General features: G+C 45.7%; 1 protein-coding gene across 4 annotated transcripts in view; it reads right to left on the bottom strand.

Moving 5' to 3' along the window:
* The window catches only part of NRXN3 (neurexin 3), a 1519487-nt gene extending 1503816 nt beyond the window's left edge, over positions 1-15671 (bottom strand). For all 4 annotated transcript variants that reach the window (XM_063091545.1, XM_063091547.1, XM_063091543.1 and 1 more), the window contains exon 1: positions 14963-15671. In XM_063091545.1, the coding sequence (XP_062947615.1) occupies positions 14963-15671 (709 nt within the window). The remainder of the gene's footprint in view (positions 1-14962) is intronic.
* Between the last annotated feature and the right edge of the window lie 5617 nt (positions 15672-21288).

Here is a 21288-nt window from a genome sequence, read left to right as displayed (position 1 = left end):
TCAAATTAAAAAGCATCCGCACAGCAAAAGAAACAGTTAACAGAGGGAAAAGACAACCAACAGAATGGGAGAAAATATTCTCAAACTATGTATCAGCAGGGATTAATATCCATAATATACAAGGAACTCAAACAACTTAATAGTAAAAAAAAAAAAAATAAGCAATCCAATTTTAAAAAATGGACAAAGGAGCTGAACAGGCATTTCTCAAAGGAAGACATACAAATGGCTAATAGACACATAAAAAATGTTGAACATCACTCCGCATCAGGGAAATGCAAATCAAAACCACAGTGAGATATCATCTCACACCAGTTAGGCTGTCCAGTATCAAAAAGACAGAGAATAACAAATGCTGGTGAGGATATAGAGAAAGGGGAACCTTCCTGCACTGCTGGTGGAACTGTAAATTAGTGTAGCTGTTATGGAAAACAGTATGGAGTTTCCTCAAACAACTACAGGTAGAACTGCCATATGATCCAGCAATCCCACTGCTGGATGTACACCCAAAGGAATGGAAATCATCATGTCAAAGGGATACCTGCACTCCCACATTTATCACAGCTCTATTTACAATACCCAAGAGTTGGAACCAACCTAAATGTCCATTGATGTACAACTGGAGAAGGAAAATGTGGTATATATACACAATAGAATAGTACACTGCCATAAAAGGGAAGGAAATTCTTCCATTAGCAGCAACATGGAAGAACTTAGAGAAAATTACGTGAAGTGAAAAAGGGCAGGTAAGAAAGAGAAATACCGCATGTCCTCACTTATAGTGGGAGCTGAAAAAAAAGAAAACTAAAAAAGAAAGATACAACGAACACAATAATTCCTTGAACTTTCAAAAGAAGAGAATGGAACTGAGGCCACCAGAGGTGGGAAAGTGGGAGGAGGAGGGACGGTGAGAGAGAAATTGGTAAAGGGTCACAAAAAATGTTTACATTTTGTAATGATAAAATAAAATAATAATAATAATTGACAATAATGGTTAACATTCACTGAGTGCTTATTATGTGCCAAACATTGTTCTAAGCACTCTACATATGCTATCTCACTGAAACCTCCTAACAATCCTAAATGGTGGGCACTATCACCATTCCCATGTCACAGATGGTAAAACTGAAGCACAGAGAAGTGAAGTCCTTTGCCCAAGTTTGCACAGTTAGTATGTGGCAGCACCAGGCAGTCTGAGTCCAAAACTAAATGTCCATGCCTGTCCAATTATTAAGTGCCTCTCCTTGACATCTCTGCAGTCAGCTCTCTTCCACCAATGCAGACTCTTCTCTCACCAAAAACACACCATAGCCTCTACCTAGCCTCCTTGTTTAAGCTTTTCATTGCCCATCATTGTGCAAACTGCCCCTAGAGCCACACTGTTAAAATCCAAATCTTACTCTATCGCTACTCAACAGAAAAACTTTTGATGGCTCCCAATTGTGGGAAAAATAACGTCCAAAATCCCTACAAAGCATTTAAGAGCCTCTCTACTTGATTCTTTCATTGCTCTCCTATTGGTCTCAATCCTTTGGTCCAGCACAGTAACTACTACGAACTACTGGAAACAATATCCTGCTTTTTCACAGGGCTGCCCCCAATGCCCTTTCCTCCTGGTCTACCAATTGAAGTATCTGAGTCCTGCCTGAGATTTTCCTCTGTGAAGTTTCCTCTGATCCCTGACTTCCACTCCAAGCACGTGCACACATACATGCACCGTCAAGTGGGGTGAGACATTCCCTTTTAAGCTACTCTATTAGCATTCTACTTGATATTATAGCAGCTCTGATGTGTGTTGTGCCTCTTTGCCTGGTGGGCTTCCCAACTAAACCATAAACTCCTCAAGGGCAAGGAGCACGCTGTACATAACAGACATTTCACTCAGTGAACGTCAAATGAATGGACTTATTTCAATAAACAGATAGCCTATTCCAACAAGTAGACAATTACGCATCAAGGACTGCTTTGCAAAAGCTTGAAAAAAGATGCTTCAAAGACTTTGTTCTTTATCATAATGAGAAGTTGCCCCAGCAAATGTTCATACCATGATTTTTATGCTGAAAGCAGCCCTGGGATAGTACTAGTAATCTTGAACAGAGTGAGGCCCCTGAAGGAGGAGGTGTGATGAGGTATCTTCCCATGGAGCCCTCCAGAACCACCTGGTCAGGTCAGCCAAGACCACCACACACAGGGCTGAAGACAGAGTAGAGCAGCCCAACACACATACCACTGGCATCAGGAACGCTTTAGGCATCAGCCTCCACATGAAAGGTGCAAAGCCCTGGGGGAGAAGGATTATTACAGGAAGCCCGGAGTAACTATAGCCAATTAAAGAGAGATTAATGGAGATTTGAATGTTGATCAGTGGCCTCCAAACCTTTCTGAACATATTCCCCATTAGAAAAATTAATTTCACTATGTTCTCCTAATAGATGCATATTTACTTGTAAATAACCTCCATGTAAGTTAAAATGTATTTTATTATTTCCTTTCTATATCTCCAAAGAACGGTCTTGCAAGCACCACATTTTGGAGGCTACTGAGCTAGAGAACAATCTTCCCCACTCCTCTGAAAGAATATGTACATGACTAAACAGGAGGATGGGCCTGGCTGCCAAGACCCCCAGAACCGTGGAGTCCATGAGTTGAAGACATGACGCGTTAGCATGCGCTCCTGACAGCTGTAACTCCAGCACATGCTGCTCCCCTTCCGGTGAGGAGCTTGGCAAAGTCATGCATCCTGTGATCCAACAGCTTCAACCATCAGAGAATTCCTCCTCCGTAGCTCTGATTCCTTCAACCCTCCTGCCTGGGTATCCACTCCCTCCTCTACATGGCAGCTCTTTCAATATCTGAGGACAATTATCCTGTCCCCAGTGAACCTCATCTTCTCCAGGGAATCCACATGAGCTAATGGGGCCTCTCCATCTCCAGTGACAACAACATGCCTGCCTCAAACAGCCATTCCACAAGCATTTACATTGTCCCAGGCTGGCTGCTGCCTATAATTGTTACAGGAAACCACTGGTTTGTAAACAAACAAAAAAAGGTCTTTCTAGCTCATCCTCAACTACATCAAACCAAGTGGCATGTGTATGTGCTTGAGACAGATTTAACAAAAACAACCTCACAGTAAACACGCCACTTTTCCCCTTAGAAGAGAGAATGTAGGGTGAATGGTGGCCAATGTGGTCGAGGTCATATCTGACTTCACTGATTAATTTATTCAACAGATGTTATGGAGTTCACATTCCTGGGAACCTGCATCCATCCACCACATGTTAGTGAACACAGACGAATATGCACACATACAAACATGAAAACCCCCACACACGTACACACAACACACAATGTGCTTTATTATGTAAACAAATATTTATTGAGCACCTGCTTTGTGCCAGAGACGTGACATCTAGCACACAAGTCTGTATGTACATTAACAAAGAGAAACAGAATCCCCTCTTGATTTCATGTCTTACAGTTCCCAGGGAGAGGACCTGCTGACATACAGTCCTGCAACAGGAGTCAGGAGACCCAGATGAGCAGTCACAACTTGCATTAAGGATGGGAAAGCCAAAGGGAGCCAAGAGACACAAAAAAACATAGCCACTGGTTATATATCCACACGGGGAAAAATAACCCCAATCCGCAATAACATGAAACTGAAAACTCAACATCAGGGTGAGCAAACAGCAAAGTTTCCACAGCAACTAAAACCCAACCATCCTCTGCCCACGTAGCAATTACCAGGTGATGGTGAGAGACAGTCATGCCCATGTCCCAGCACATGTGTGAAGGCCACAGAGCCTGGCTGGACACTGAGACCACAGATGAGAAGTTGGTGACTCTGGGCACATTTCAACTCTTGGACTCAAAATAATGTCTGTGGGCTTTGCTCTTAAAAGTAAACTATTTTAAACCACAAAATTATGAGACGAGTTCCCTTTTCTTTGCTACTGTGTCAGTAAAATGACTGACAATGGGGAGGTGGCTGAGAGCCAAGCCTAGCCCCATCCCCTTTCGGGTGCAGGAGGAAACTTGCGTGGCAGGTCTCTAGTCTATGCCAGTGTGGGAGCAAGACCTTCTAGCCCTGCTTAAACGCTCTCCCTGGGAGACTTCTGCCCAACAGTTCCCAGAACATGGGATTCCCAGGGCAACCTGGCAGAGTAGGAGGCATTTTTGGATAAAGCATATGCTTCCAAGGCCAGTTTCCAGGAGCAGCTACTCCATACTGCTTCATCTCGTGTCCTTCACCCTTTTTTTAACATCCTGCTAGGCTTTTTAGCAAAATCTTCATTTCTGTTGGTGTTTCTGACCCTGGCTACCAGGATGGGCTTGTCAAGCAAGTCCAATCCAATTCCCTTTCCCTCTACTCCATTGCATTCTAGAACTTCACATCCTATTGCAGAGCAATTTGGGATTTCTACAGGGCTCCCTGGAAATTCAAAGATGCTGAAAACCTAGCTGGGTATGGAAGAAGATAGGTCATTTTAGGGGGATGAATTGAGGAACAGACAGTAGCCAGAGATGGGGCTACCCATGAGTCTCTCACAGTGTAAGCTTGCCAGGAATAAAATGACTGGAGCATGAATCACCTGCTTACATCAAAATCTATTCCCACATCAATCCCTCCCACATTGTTTAAGATTAATCATAAGCAGTTGATTCTAAATAACTCAGTGGTGTGTGTACTGCTAAGAAATCTCTTATGAATTTTACCTTGACATAAGAGTTAATTCCTGCAAAGCATCATTCAGAAGCGTGAGGACCCACCCACTCACACCCTCACCCACATGGCCCACTGCAAAGGTCAGATTGCTCTAAATAAAATGAGAACCAATGAGGAAGTGGCTGGGACTGTAGTACATACCCAGCATTGATCAGAAATATGTCAGCTGCCTTGAAAAGCACTGAGCCCTAAAATGATTATATCGTCTAATGTTGAATATGCTATCTATCCTGATTTGAGCATCACATATTGCACACAGGTACTGATATTCAATACTGTACCCCACAGATATGTACAATCAACTATATTACAATAAAAAGTAAATTAAATTAAGTTTTAAAAAAGCACCAAGCCCCCATCATTGCAGTTGACTAGGATTTTTTTAGGGGATGGAGTGACCTCATACAGTACAGAAGAGGATAAGAAATGAGTAGTCAGACCCAATGCCTTTAAAGTTTCCTTTAAGCTTTTTTTTTTTTTTAAATTTTATTTTGTCGATATACATTTTGGCTGATTATTGCTCCCCATCACCAAAACCTCCCTCCCTTCTCCCTCCCCCCCCACCCCCCCAACAATGTCCTTTCTGTTTGCTTGTCGTATCAACTTCAAGTAATTGTGGTTGTTATATCTTCTTCCCCCCCCTCCCCGGTTGTGTGTGTGTGTGTGTGTGAATTTATATATTAATTTTTAGCTCCCACCAATAAGTGAGAACATGTGGTATTTCTCTTTCTGTGCCTGATTTGTTTCACTTAATATAATTCTCTCGAGGTCCATCCATGTTGTTGCAAATGGCAGTATTTCATTCGTTTTTATAGCTGAGTAGTATTCCATTGTGTAGATGTACCACATTTTCCGTATCCACTCATCTGATGATGATGGACATTTGGGCTGGTTCCAACTCTTGGCTATTGTAAAGAGTGCTGCGATGAACATTGGGGCTTTTGATCCCATGATTCTTTATAATGTACTTTGGTTTCCAGTGCATTACACAAGGCAAAGCCACAGCTAGAAGACAACATAGGTGTCTTAGCATCCTCTTCAAGGGTTGTGGGATCTAAACTACATCCCTCACAGATTTCTTCTACAACATCAGAGTCTCCCCAAATTTCAGCGTCTCTCCTTAAAACTAAGCAGGAGCTCACAGCATATTGTCCCTGCCTAAACTCTAGCCTCGTCTCTTCTGACCTAGATTTATCAAATAAATCATGGGAGGATGAATCTTTGTGGGATCCCATGGGTCGGGCTCAGCACCCTCCAGGCCTACATACACTTCCCGTTCCCTTAGCCCTTCAAGGCTGACCACGCGAGAGACAGGTCCCCTTCTGCAGCGGAAAGAAGCAAGAAAGAATAAGGAGGAAGGAAGAAACCATGAATGTCTCTGACCTCCCTCACAGCCTCACCAGCCCTTTTCCCACTGTTTGGATCTCAAGTAAGCGATTTAAGCTTTGCTTTCTAAGTTATCCCTGCTCCTAAGTGGAGTACTCGTTTTTACCTGAAAGCAACATACGAAGTAAATAAGCCGTATATTCTCGCGCTGCATTTTTTCTGTTCTCCAGGGGTTGTAGGCAACGTATTTGCAGTCATACCTGGTTATAGCATTGCCCGAAATGCACTGCCTGCTGCTGTGCAGATTCCAGCCCTCGTGTCGCCAGCAGCCATAGAACTGTTGAGACTCTGTCATCTAAGGACTTCACACTGGCGAACAGAATAACTTCAGGAGAACCAAACTGGTAGGTGAGAAGCGAAAATGTCAGGGGAGGATTGGATGAACAGTGTCTCATCGAGAAACTTGAAGGAAAACTTCCCCAGAATCATTTTTTTAGCTACAAAGACACCGTACTTAAATAAGAATCTCTGTAAAGACAAAAGCATCCTCGATGCATCTTTACAGCTGGAAAACTTGAACCAGGAGCTTCACATTGACTACAGGTCATGTCTCTGCCTTTCTTTCATCTCCACCTTCTTTAGGCCCTTGCAGACCCTTACACACTGTGGTGTTTTCCCCCAAAAGAGCTGAAAGTGCTCACAATTTCTAGGACTACATGCAAAGTAAGTTTTATCACAGAGTGGAACTGGGTAGTGTAGCTGGATGACTACAAGGTCAATTTGTTTTTAAAAACCAGTGGTACTGATTCCTGGGTCAAAAAAAATCGGAAAATATTTCATTTAGGAACATTGTGGACATCAGTCAAGGTTTGAGAGCAGATATAGATGATGACACATTTAAAGGGGGCCCCGTATTGCTTTTAAATAGGTCACCCAAAGACATCAATTTTTGGAAAACAACAGCAGTAATGGCAACCCACTGGCAATGTCAGTTCCTAAACAGATCACCCAGACGGGCCTACAGAGCCACACTTTGTCATTTTCCTCTGTCAACCACAGCCTATCACCTGCAGCACAGCCCCCCAATGGGCCACAGCAAACCAAACATCCCAACCTCAGCTGGAAAAATCTCAGGAGGATGACTGCAGTTATCCCTCTGTTTAAATACTAGCTTGTTCCTCTGAATCTACAGCAAATATTTCCAAACACTTCCTCCCTTTACCCACTGGATAGCCTAGATGTCTCCTTCTCCCACCACTTGTTCCCCAGTGATATCCCCATACACCCTCCTGCACTCCCATGACTCTCCCCCCACCCACTCCCCACGCCCACCCCCATTGGTTATAAAGTGTAAAATGTGTCTGTGATGAAGGGTCATTGATCGGAGGGGAATCACAGTACACCCAGAGCAGCATTGCTGTCACCGGACAGCAACAAGTCTTAACAGAGGTGGATCCACAGAGACGGGCCTGAAGCTTGTGATATTTGGGGTCCTCAAGAAAAACAAAATTGCAAATACAAAATTAGGTATGGGGCCCATGCAAGTGAGGACATATGAAAGGTTTAGTTTTGTGGTAAATCCACCTCTGTGTACATCTCCCCCTCCCACGTACACACAAGGGAAAAGAAAAGGATAAACACAGAAAGGGAGTTTGGTTTGGTTTTGTAGGAAGAGAAGCAGAAGGCAGCAGGGGGTCTGACAGAAGAATCCAGAAGCTCCATCTTTTACCAACTCCAAGTGTGGTGCTGGGCATTTCCTGGTAGCTGGGAAACCAATGGTAAGTGTGAAGGGTTCACCTGTCCAGTGATGCTCCAGTGTGGGGAGGCCGTGCTCCAGCTGCCTCGACACTTTGGGTCCAGTCCCCAGTCACGCCACCGAAAACCGGGGTCTTGAGGTTGGGAATAGAATACTGTGCTCATCATACTCATTCATTTTCATTCCCTTTCATTCCCTCTCTCTCTCTCTCTCTCTCTCTCTCTCTCTCTCTCTCTCTCTCTCTCTCTGCCCAGGAAGAACCAGGCTCCTGGGACTAGCCGAGCTGATAACCTCCTGCACCAGGAGCTTGACATTTTGCTTATCATCTGCATCCAGGGAGGCACTGCTCCATTTCACGATGGAGACACAGGCCATTTGTGTTAATGAAGGGAGCCTAAGAGCAGAAGTAAAATGCCACGGTGGGGCTCTGGGCTCTCCAGTCTGAGAAAACTGCCACACAGGCAGCCTGTGAGCTTGCCCTCACACCCTCCCCCCACAAGTGCAGTGGCACCTCAGGGTCTGGCTCCCCTCACTTATTCAGGGGGATGATAGGGCCCACCCTACCCACCTCGCTGGGTTGCCATGGGGCTCAGAACACCACGTTTGCAGGCAAAGAGCTCCGAATATGGTGCAACAGTCACAGCCATTGTCAACAACCCCATGCTCTTGGACAGGAGTCAAACGGTGGTGAAATTGGACTCTATAGCTTCCTGAAATTCCCCTCCTTTTATCTCTGCCACCTTTCAGACTGGGGCAAGGAAAGTGGTGGTGGTAGAGGTAGCTCAAAGGGAACCAAATTTTCTGTGAAGCCAAATGGATGCACCCTCCATTCTCCCATGGGCCAAGTGGCCCAGAGTCAGGACTCACTGTTTCCCAGAGACTGTAGTGATAAATTTATAAGTCTTATCTCATTTAATGCTCTCAACAACTCCATAATGTATGGTTTCTTATTATCCCTACTTTATTGAGAGGCAAGATAGCATAGTGGTTAAGAGGGTGGGCTCTGGAGCCAGACTGCCTAGAAACAAACCTCAGCTTTGCCTCTTATTACTTGCATGACCTTGGTGATTTCATCTCTTGTCCCTCCATTCCCTTATCTACAAAATGAGAATAACAGCATGTCAGGAGTGGTTGTGAGGGTTGCTAGAGCTAATGCTTGCCAAGCAGTTGAAATAGTGTAGGCATGGAGCAAGTGCTCTGCAATTGTTAGTCAGTATTATTATTATTGTTAATGAAGATACTGAAACCTGCAAAAACCTCCTCCAAAGACACAACATGTAAGTGGACAAACCCAAATTCAAGTCCAGATCATTTTCACTCCAGCAGCCATACTCTTAACCATTATGCTAAACTTTGTTTAACTTCCAAATTTCTCTGCTCCTCAGTTTCCTCATCTGTAAAATGGGGCTAGTTAATGATATCAACCTCATCGGAGTCTTATGAGGGTTAGATGAGCCAGTGAATATAAAAAGCACCTAGAATGTCAGGTACATGGTGGTATTCAATAACAGTAATGGTAATAATGTCATCATTATTTTGTCCAAAAAAAGGCACCCTACCTTCATAGCCTTGCCCCAAAGCCTCCCTCTATTCAGATTCCACCTCTGTGCCCTCACTGCTATAGCTCTACACTGCAAATCTAGTGACTACAGGGCAATAGGAGGAGTGGGGTCCCATCCCCCAAGCACAGCCTTGCAATCCATACCCCACCTCTTCTGCCCAGTGATGGAGAAAGAGGGCCCAGCTGATGAGCAGCTGCCCCAGGACCTGGAAACCATCTTTCTGGGCAGCCTGCAAAGGGAGATAGGGGTCTTGAAATAATTAGCCCCCAGCACTGGGCCTGTGGTATCTCATTACCAAATGCAAATGCAAGTTCATCTGCCACTTCAAGGCTCCTGGCAAAATGCCTGCCTGACCCACAACCTCGCTGAATTCGGACCAAAGTGTCACCCACCAACCACCCCCTTTGCAGCCTGCAGCTGGTGTGCAGGCTCTGTGAAGGGAAAAGGCTGCTCTCACCCCACTGAACGGGGAACAACAAAGAAGGGTCTTATTTCTTTAAAGGAGGCAGAGATGTTATGGGGAGGGGAGTATTAAAAAAATTACTCTTCCCTCAGCAGTTAAAAGAAGGATAATTGGAGCAAGTGGCAGGCGGCCGCTCTGCCGTTTAGCATACAGCATACCCAGGAAATCTCACTTGGTAATCAGGAGAGAGGAGGAAAAAGGAGCAATCAGACCCCTATTCAGACTCCAGTTAGCAACAGCCCCTGTTTGCTGGCTGGGCTGGTGGAGAGTAGGGACTGGTCCAATTTAAAGCCTGAATGCTAGGTGGGGAACAGAGTCTCTGAAGCAGCAGTCCCTCCTTTGTGTACAGTTTAAGGCCTTGCTTTTGTGCTACCTTCTCCATACCAGGGGAAAGGATTCGGAAAGGAGTTATCCTTGACTCTCTGATTACTCATCACTCCCCTGCAGTCCCCAGACCTTTTGCAAGGCCATTCAGAGATGACACAGATTAGGAACAATGCCACATTACAATTCCAGCAGGGTATGCACTGGGAAGAGGGGTGGGGAGCTGACTGTGTTTTTACACAAGTGCCCCAAACAGGAGCATCCAACTGGGGCAATCACTGGTACCTTAACTACAGCATCTGATGTCTCTGGCCCTCAGTAAATGCTCAGGGTCCAGCCTCAGCAGCCTCCTCTTGGTATACGGCATTCCATCCTCTGGCTTTGAGACATGGGGGAAGAGTCACAAAATTCTCAATAAAAAGAAGTGAAATTCACTTTCAGGAAGGCATGATAAGGCCATACAGTGGTTTTGAGTCATCAATCAACCTGAGCAGGATGTCAGCTTCAGACAGCAGGGGACATGGGGTGGGGGGTGGGCACTACTGTTTATTACTCAGCAGTGTGCTTGTAATAAGGCTCTGGTCCCTGTCACCCACAACCACCATGACACTTCACTATAGGTTCCCAACACCTGAAAATGTAACAGCCGAGCCTCAAAACAAAAAGCTTCTAGTCTGGGCACCTGCCCAAGACAGCAGGAAAAGATAGACAATAAACAAACTTTTTCTCTGCCAATGGAATAAGACAGACCTCATGCCTCTTCACTAAATTAACCTAAAAATGTGTTCACAAAAGTGATATGTGACATAAGTAGGCACATGCCAAGAGCCTCAGGAGTAGAGACCAACCTATGAAGACTGCCCCATTGTTCTCTGGTCCCACCCTACCTGCAACAGGATGACTTTATGCTGAGTAATCTCAAGAGAAACTGGTGCTGGAATTTATAAACCTTGGTGGCAAATCAATTCTTCACAACCATAAGGTTGTTGAGAAATTCAGTACGTGCAGATCTATAACTAAGAATGTTTTAAGGATAAACAAGTTTAAACTTATTTTAAGGTAATGGCAAACTATTAATGACCCGTGAGGGGACTGCTCTCTAGAGGGAACTGAGGATACCTCTTCATTAGCCGCTGAGTTTCAAGGCTGCCCATCACAGGACAGACTGAGCTAAACATAAAGCCAAGTAAAAAATGCCGTGCCAGCACTCGATTACATTGTAAACCAAAGATGCATCATTTTTAAATCATCTTGAGTTATCTGCATTTCTTCTGTCCTCCAAGAACATCTCTGAAAAGGCAAAATTAAATGTCAACATGAACAAGTCTGGTGGAGCACCAAAACATTTTATTTACAAACGTAACACCTAGAAGTCAAAATCTGGGACCTCTTCTTCATCCATATTGTGCCATAATGTTCAGTGTGACTATTAATTAGATGGGTAGTCTTGCAATAAGGTTTTGTCAAGTAAGTTGTGCAGAATTCAGTCTGCAACCAGAATAGCCCTTCACCAAATGAAAGAGAAGATACTGTGTCCATGAACTCTTACTAACTCTTCCATAGCAACTATCTCTGACATATTCTGGATCTTACCTACAGAAGACACCCAATGGAAAATCAAAATAGCCCAAAGCACATAAAAAGAGATGGGCCCATCTGTGCCTTCTTCCTGGAGTGCAGCATGAAGACATTGGGAGCCATCAAGGCATGGAGAGCCAGACAGGCCAAGCAAACAGCAACACCGCAGGTGGGCTGGAAACTAATGGACAACAGAGGGCGCCTCCAACAGGCCTGGGCCACATCCATCCAAAGCTGTAGGAGCCCTTGCAGCTCCTCCTGCTCTTTGAGCTGCTAAAGCACGAAGTATAAAAATGGATCTTCCATGCCAGGTGCAAGCCCTCCACAGTCAAATGGCAGGGCCCATCCTGCAAATTGGGACAATCAGGTGCTTAGTACACAGAACCGACTGCTGGGAATAAGTCCCCTGGCTTCAGTTCTGAGACATGTGCAATTTAAGGGGGAGTGGGGACAGATGCATTCTCACTACCCATTTTGCCACATTATCTTTAGGAAAATGGGCAGGACTTTGTTTAGGCCATTTATCTTGTTGTTATGCAGATCTGCTTGACACTTAGCAGCTGCTGTGATTCTTTTTCCCCTTAACATTTTACAGGTGAGTTTTTCCCACTAACTCTCTAAAAATTAACCATGTATGGAGGCAACAGATATTTTCTAATAGTCAATGATGCATTTCTGTGATTGATTAGACATGATGACAATTACTGAAATCAACAGGCTGCAAGTTATCAACAGTAAATTGTGTTGCCTCCCCCAACATCCACCCTCACTTCCACCTCTGCACCTCTCTGTTCCAAGCCAGTCAAGTGTTACCGTTAAAAGAGTTTATTTACTCTATTTATGTATCAGGAAGATAAATGAGTTATGCTGGGTGTTTGCCTTCCACAGACAGAGGTACCAATCCATAGCCAGGAGATGATCTGAACCTTGTGGAAAAACCAATTGTTAAAATATCCATGTTGCATTTAGTTATTTAAAAATCAACTGCATACAATCTGCTCTGAAGAAATTCCACTGGAGACTGGAACACACACACATACACACACACACACACACACCAGAGAGAAAAGGCAAATTGTATACATATACAGTATAGAGATTCTTCCTGCAGAAAAATGCTGATCCAAACCTGCCCAGAGGAAATGAGTTCTTTTTAAACACAAAAAATGCAATCAGGGATAATCAGCAAGTTAACAACACAGTTGCAGACACCCTGGTCCCTAGAAAGGAAGAATGCCAGCTTTCAATATGAGTTCTGAGAAGAGAACAGATCCTTCGGGTGAATAAGAAAACAAGTGATCGTGTCAGCGTCTTCAGGCAGAACTTTCTCCAAAGCCAAGAAGCTTTGGAACAGCAGTCAGCTCCAGAATGCACCTGCTTGTGAGAGGCACTTCAATAATCACATTCTCAAAGTGGTTCTGCAGATTGGGGTTGCCTCTACCCCACTCGCCCACCCCTCTTTCCTGTGACTTCAGTGGGGAAGACAGAAGCCAGACAAGGACAACCTCTGCGTTTGACCTCTCTCTCTCCAACAGGAAAGGAGATATGATGCCCAACCCAGTAGAGAAAAGAAGCAGAGCCCCAGAAAACACTCCTGCAATAGCCCACACACAACCTACACTGAGGCCTCCAGCGAGACCTCCAATGTGTCCTAGTCTCCAGCATGTGCCACTTGTAAAATAAACTTTGATTTTTTTTTTTAATTTTAAACAGCTACTGATAGCTAAAGTTCGCATGAACCATAGCCTGCCTTAGAGGTTGAGCTGTTCTGGAAACATTTAAGGAATACCTGCAGACAGGATCTTTAATTACAAATCCCAAGGTAGCAGGGCAGCGGGGCCTTACCTGAATGAAGAGACCCTGGGAGTCAGTGGCAAGATACTCACCTGGCCCAACCCACCTGACTTCCCTTGACCTTGTACCGGTTGGTTCTTAACCTTGATTGCACACTGCATAATGTGGGGAGCTTTACAAATATACAGATTCTTGGATTCCACCCCCAGAAATTCGGATTTAATTAGGCTGGGGCATGGCCTGGAAGTTTTTAAGTTCCCCCAGGTGATCCTAATGTGCAGCCAAGGTTGAGTCCTCTGTTCTGCCTTATACCATGCACCAGCTCCATGAAGAGATCAGCATGAGATAGCAACACAAAACATCTCTAGAAGAATCCAGGCCTTAACCCAGAAAGGATAGAAGGTGATGTAACTTGCTTGCCTCCTCTTCCTAACCTCCCGACCTACATACCCATCTGGCCACTTCTCACACACCTGTTCACTTCAATGTTTCCTCCTACCCAAATCTAAGCCTTTAGTGAGTCCAGGAGTCCAGGAATTTGGCTTTTACGTATTTGCCAAATTAAAGCCTGGGCCACTTCTTCCAGATCTAATCTCAAACAGTCAGAATTCAGTGAATAAGGTGAGGGCAGCCTAAGCCCTTGTGCACAAGTCCTTTCTTCTCTCTCTCTGTAAAGTTGTAGTTGAGCTTGGGGGCTTCTCCAGACTATGCCAAGTACTGTCAGCTCCCTTGGGGGACTTGGCTGAATGAGGATCCAGTCCATCTCTGTGTCTGTCAGTACTGTTGTTAGTATGTAGAGAGGACACATCTAAAGAGGAAACTCATATGAAAAATGTTCATTGCTAGAACAAGAAACCAAGGACCTCCCCTGAGTGCACCCCAGGGGGCTGTGGGGGGAAGGGGCACAGGGAAAGGGCTGGGTTGACAGCAGAACCAAGTATATTCCCAGCAATCCATCCACCTCATTCTTCTTTGCACAGGCACCCCTTATGCTGGGGATTAAAAGGAGGAAGTGATGGGGAGTTTCACATCCATCCCCAAGGGTCCAAGTCTCAAGAGATCAGGAGGGACAGAGATAAACACTTTGCCAATTTCTAATTTCTTGCCCTGTGCTGATCCTGCTAAGCAGTGCTGCTGTGGAAGGAGCTGAGCTGGGGTTCAGACTGCAGTCTACTCCAACTAGCCCTTTGGGTTGAGTGCAGAGCCCACAGCTGAGTAGCCAGGATTCCCCGCCTGCTGAGATCTGGTGGATTTTCCATTGAGAGCAAGCAATGGATTTCCATTGCCTCCTCAGGGAAAGGGGCCCAATTAGCTAACATGCAGCTAAAGAAGCACTTCTCTGTAGAGCTGGTTCCTGTCAGGAGTCTCTGCCCTCACCCAATGCAGTGGGCAGGCCTCTAGCAAGAGAGGGAGAGGGCAGAGGATCTTACCTTCTGAGCAGAGCTTGCCGCCGTAGCCAGTGGTGGAACAGTCACAGGTGGGGTGGCCATCCAGAAGGAAGCAGATCCCACCATTTTCACAGGGACGCTCCCCACAGGGTCCCTCGGCATCCAGCTGGACACCCTGGCTCCCCAGAAGCCGAGGCTCTGAGTTGCCATACTTGAGATCCAGGATTAATCCCTTGAAGCCGGGCATGGCCTGTACTCCATCAAGGGTCAGAGTGGAAGGTCGTATGTCTGCGGGGACTCCACCGAGGAACAAGTCACTGACCACATCCATGTAGGGCCGCTGGGCCTGAAGCTCCCCAGACTGGCCCTCACCATCGAGCATCAGCACAGTGCGCAGGCGGTCCCGGCTCACCATGAGGAAGTGCCAGCTGCTGTCGTTCACCTGTTTGTTGGACAACACGGCAGTCTCAGCGCAGTCCATGCTGAAGCGGAGCTGAACGCGGCCGTCCACCAGGGAGAGGCAGAGGAAGTCACAGACGCCACCATCGTCCAGGTAGAGGAGCAGCCCTGTGGACACGTTGGTCTTGAACTGGAAGCTGAGGTCGCTGCGTGTGCTGGCGTCCCAGCGGAGGTAGCGGGCCCACTGGTTGGGAAGGCCCATGAACTCAAGGCCCAGGCAGAGCCCCAGCAGGGACCCCAGCAGGATGCTCACCTTCAGGGTGAAGAAAACTGAGTGCAGAGTGAAGCTCATCGTGGCTGCTGCGACACAGCCCGGAGGAGCCGACGGGCCAGGGAACTGCCCTCAGGGGAGGGAGAGAGGGAGACAGGACAGAGATGGGGGACAGAGAGCACACAAGAGGAGGGAGGCACGCACACAAATACCAAGATGGTGAGGAAGGAGGAACGTCAGCAAGACAGCCCAGATGGGCGCACGAGCAAGAAATCCAACAAGGAGGCAGAGGAAAGAGACAGGGCAGCAGAGAAGGAAGAAAATCAGGTGGGGAAGCCAGTGAGAGGAAAGTGTCTTTCTCCAAGAAAAGATCTCAGCTATCCATGTGGATCCGGAGGCCTTGATTCGAGGAGAGGTGGGAGGAAGCCTTCAGCACTGCAGTCTTCCCAGCAGAACCCCAATGCCCCAGCCAGGGAGGCCGGGGACAGGGCGCTGTGACGGAGCAGGAGTGAGCAGTGCGGTGAGCCAGGAGAAAGGCCAAGACTAGCCCGGGACCAGTCCTGAGGTTACACTCCTAGCAGCAGCGGGCTGCAGGCATGGCAGCCACGACAAGCCCAGAGCTCAGGCAGAGCAGGGCCCGGGGCGGAGCGCAAGCAGACTCAGGCTTCATGGTGCCGGCCACAGGCAGTCCTGCCCATAATCTGCCTCCCGGGACTCCAGAGAAAAGACCTGTGGGCAGAAGGAGAGGGAGAAAGGAGAGAAGGAGCGGAAGATTAGGGCCACATGTCAGGAAAATACTGCATCCTATTTCACAAATATTGATGGAGAGCTGACTTCGAGCCAGGCTGTGCTAGTGATTCCCAAGCACTCACGTGCTTTGATCCGGGGAGAGGGCTTGGGTTCTTCCAGAGCCTTTGTGGGACTCCTAGTGCAGCTCACAGTGATGCACTAAGTTTTTCCATATGCAAAAGTAGTGTAAAATCCCCGAAGCCATATCAGCACAGTTTTAAAGTATTTGTCTCAGGGTCACATAGCAAAATTTATTTTTAACATAAGTGCTAACATTTTACACACTCAAATACCCACTTTTATCTACTAAAGGACATGAACATGACATTAATTTTTTTTTTTTTTTTTTTTTTTTTTTTAGATTTTCTTTTTCAATTTGACCACCCACTGGGTGGGTGTCGGAGTCCTAAGACAGATTTCCACCTTTAAATTTTTGAAAGAAATATTTATATAAACCAATGAAAATAAATTAGAAGGTGAGTAATGAGCAAAACAACCCTCGCTCTTACTAAATATTGGGGAAAAGTTCTTATAGAAAAAAGTATGCTCCTTGAGGTTTTAAAAAAAGGCTACGTTTCAGTCTTACTTCCTGTATGTGAAACTTTGAGAAAATTTCTTAACCTATTTGAGGTTCTATTTTCTCATTTGTAAAGTAGAGAAAATAATTGCCCCTTTCCAAGATTGAGGAGAGAATTAAAGGAGACCATGTTAAATGGGAAGATCCTAACACGAGGCTTTATTACATAGTAGGCGATCAATAAATACGAGGTGTCTCCCTTCTTTGTTTATGAAATGGAAAGTGAAGAGGGTTTGGGAGTGTGTGTCTGTGTGTGTGTGTGTGTGTCTGCATCTGCAGACTGAGGGCAATGTATAAAAACTCAAATTTTTTTTTAAATTATGAAAACTGTAGAATGGATAACAACCGAAGAGTCAAGGACTGCCACCAACCTCAAATGTGTTTTATAATGTTATAATGTTTTATACGTGTGTTTTACAATGGCTAGAAATGCACCAGCACCCAATCCAGTCCATGATCTGGTTTCTGAGGGCACACTCTGGCCCACCTAACCAGGGTGCAGAGGTCTCTGTTCCGATGGAGCAGGGAGTGTAATTTCCAAGAGCCGTGCGAGTTACCGGTTATTACTTGGCACATTTGATAACTCACCATGGTTTGTATTAGAGCATTACTATCCACTGTTTTTATGATGACCACATAGGCAAAGGTAGTTATGTCTTTGAAGAGGAAGATGCTGTTCTTTAACAAGGAACAAGCACCTATTCCCAAACAAACAAAACCGATCAACGAGAGGCTGATGATCCAGCATAAGGAAAGCTTTTGTTTAAGCTTTTGTCCAAGCAGTGCTTCCTAAAGTGGGGCATGGAAGCTCCCAGGGAGGTGAGGGATGTTTAGCTGGAACATGGACCCGGGAGTGTGCTAGTGCTGAATCCTGCTGGCTTGTGGGAGCTGACTGCTAAAATTTCAGAAATTGTTGAGCTGGTCGATGTCACTGTAGTAGCATGAACTCAACTATGCTAGGAGTACTTATGCCACAAAAATAGGCAAACACCACAAATCAGTCTTTGAGAAGTTGAAAGTTGAGACTTGAAAGAGGGTGAGGGAATTAGCCATGTAAATATCTGGGACGAATGTTCCAGAAGTAATAGTCAAAGCAAAAGTCTTGAGGCTGGAACAGAATGGTATATTTGAAACACAGCATGAGGCCAGTGCTGTTGGAGTGGAGTGAGTGCAAGACATGAAGCCAGAGGCAGGAAACAGGAGGCTCGGTCATGAGACGTGACAGTTTCTGAGAATGGTTGTTGTGTAAGGTGGGGTATGCCAACCAAGTCAAAACTAGGGGGGGACAAGCGTACTTGAGAGGGAGTAAAGCAAGCAATCAAGAGCCCAGGCTCTGGAACCAGATGGCTGATTGGGGGCTCCCTGGGGACAGCAACAGCTTCACCATGGTGCCAAACACAGGGCCTTGTCATGGAGTAGGAGCTCGGAAACATTTGTAGAAAGAATCAACAGTAAAAACAGAAGCTGAAGAGCAACCCTGTGGATCATTTGGCTTCTTTTCCATGCATTGGCCGCCATATGACCCCACTTTACACAACAACAGCAATCCTGAGTCCCCACTCTTTTCTGGATGCCAACCTCACCTGACCCCAAAGGGGAAAGCAGCACATGCTTCATGGTCGGGGGAAACCATGAATTGAGAGCTATGCTGCCCAGAGCACTCCCCTGCAAGAGAGGATCATGGGAACGTACCAAGCCTACTTTGGGGTGGCCATTGTACCCTGCCTGGCTGAGCCTCTCCCTGCAGACTCTCGTCCTGCCCCTCTGGCCCAGACCAGCACTGGAGATGCTAGGATTCTCCTGCCCTGCATTGTGGGGCATCAGAGAAGCTGACTGAAGAAAAGCAAGCTTACTTTCCCACAGGCACCAGACAGAATCTGATTTCAGGAGTGGTAACATCAGAATTGGATTTGTCTAGGCTTGACACCCTACGATCTACCCGCATTCTCTCCTAAAGCCCTTCCATTTCTTTCTTGGGTTGTGGACATTCCCAAAGCCTCTGGGAAATGGCCAAAATGGCCAAAATCTGGAGATGACCTTCCATTAAATATCACAGGCCTCCAGCCAACTGCCCTCGGCATTTATCTGTTAGCCTTCTGTAGGCCTCCGGTGGGACATGCCTGACTCAAGAAATGGGAAAATGGGAACAGGGATCCCTCTTCACCTGGTCAGCCAACTGCCACCCTCTCTGGAGCCCTAGGAGAGCCCTAAGTGTACCCCAGAGCCTGTATGGACAGCCTGGGCTGATGCAGAAGCTCCAAACACTTATCTGTTGTGTGGGAATCAAGCGGGAGAGGGAAAGTGAGTGACATTATCTAATTGCCAGCTAATTTACATAATTATTGAATGGCACACTTTTTATGTGGGGTTAACATCTTTGCAAATGTCTCACAATCCGGCTGCTTAGGAGCCAGAGGGCACTCACATGACTCTGACATGTAGGCTATTTGCTCCAGGGATGGCTCAGAAGAGCTAGCTGCCATTTGCCCTCCCCACCCCCTCCTTCCAATTCCTCTGCACCCTTTTCCAACAGCCATGGAGCTTTAGCTGAGCTTGAGGCAGACTCAAGAGAAAGTCAGGGCCATGTCTAGGGCCAGGAATTATGTGAATGTCATGATGATGACTGTCTTCATGCCCAGCCCTTGCTGGCACACCACAGTGCCCAGGCTGAGCTTGCCAGTTTTTCCTCTAGATCCTTCTCATTACCTGCCCTTTTGGCTTTGGCCCCCATTCATGGCACCCCTCACCCCACATTGTGAGTAAATAATTTTCACCACCAATCTCAATCTGTGTCAGTCAGGTAGGATTTATCCCGATCCCAGATTATATCATCTGGGTTAGCCAATTAGGACATTCTAATCTCCTGGCCAAAGTGATTAGTTTGGGGATGGACCTGTCACCCAAACTGAGTCATATTAGAGTTAGTACTGGGAGTTTTACTGGAATTACTGGGAGAAGGACCCTCTCTCTCTTCTTACCATGTCATCAAACAATAACATTGAAGTCCAAACTGATGACAGATACCATTACTATTGAAATGATCTTGTCTAACAATGAAGAAAACAAAGAAGAAATCAGAACCAAGAGATGTATAGAGACAGATTTCTAGTTATGTTGTTTTCACACCTAGATCTAGCCATGCCTGAAGCCCACTGAACCCTGGGACTTTCATCACATGAACCAAAACTTTTTTGTTTTAAGTAAGTTTGAATTGGGTTGTGACCAGAAGTCCTGACAGACGCACTCTTAATACTAGACCATTCAAAACCCTGTCATTGACAAATCAAGAGAAGCTTCCATCTCCTATGGCCATTCCTACCTGGAAGAACTCCCTGTAACCTGAGACCCACATCTTGCCCACCTCCGCCACCAATACTGTACACTCCCAATTGCCCATGGACTTGGACAAAGCATGCTGCTTCTCTTCCTATGTGCTTTGGAGGTGGATGGAGGTTTGTTCTTATACAACAGCCTCAGAAATTTGCTGCCTCAACTAAACTACACCATCCCAACACCACACCATGAGGGTAGCCTCACACACTCAGTGCTACGTTAATGCAACAGCAAAGGTGCTGCTGTGGGCAGTGAGGGAGGTAACGGCATGAATGCTCTCCAGGATATGAAAGCAATTCAGAGTAGTGATGAAGGGCATGGGCTTTAGAGTCAGGCAGAGCTAGATTTAAATCCAGACTGTCATTACAATAGCTATTTAACCTTGGGCAACTCTCTTGAGTCTTTGTTTAGTCATCCAAAAAAGGGAAAAAATAGAAATGATAATACCTATCTCATAGGTTAGTTTCTAACTTTATTAAATTTAAAAATGTATAGAGGTACAACTATTTTTGGAAAATTGTGTTGGCAGTACCTACTAAAGCTGAACATTTTTGCCCCATGACTCCACAATTTCCTCCTAGGTATATACCAACAGAAGTGCTTATGTATGTGCAAATGAAGACATGCATGAGAATGTTCATAGCAATGCTGTTCATTGTAGCCAAAACCTGGAAAATCACCAAATGTCCACCCGAAGTAGAATGGATAAATAAATTATAGTCTCTTCATGCAAAATGCTATACATCTTTGAGAATGACTGGTCTTCATCTCCAGACAGAAGCATGCACGAGTCTCGCAAACAACATTGAGCAAAATAAGACCCAGAGGAGCACACACTGCATGTGTTCCATTTATATAAATCATAAAAAGAGGCAAAGTTATTTACTCTAAGCAGTTAAATGTCAGAGTAGTAGCTAATGACTACAACAGGGAAGAGAGGTAAAGGAATTGTTTCTTGATCCGCATGATGTGACACAGTGCTCAGTTTCTGAGAACGCT

Source organism: Cynocephalus volans, chromosome 3 (genome assembly GCF_027409185.1).
Source record: "Cynocephalus volans isolate mCynVol1 chromosome 3, mCynVol1.pri, whole genome shotgun sequence".
In the NCBI taxonomy this organism is placed as follows: Eukaryota; Metazoa; Chordata; class Mammalia; order Dermoptera; family Cynocephalidae; genus Cynocephalus; species Cynocephalus volans.
This window is presented reverse-complemented; position numbering and strand designations above follow the sequence as displayed.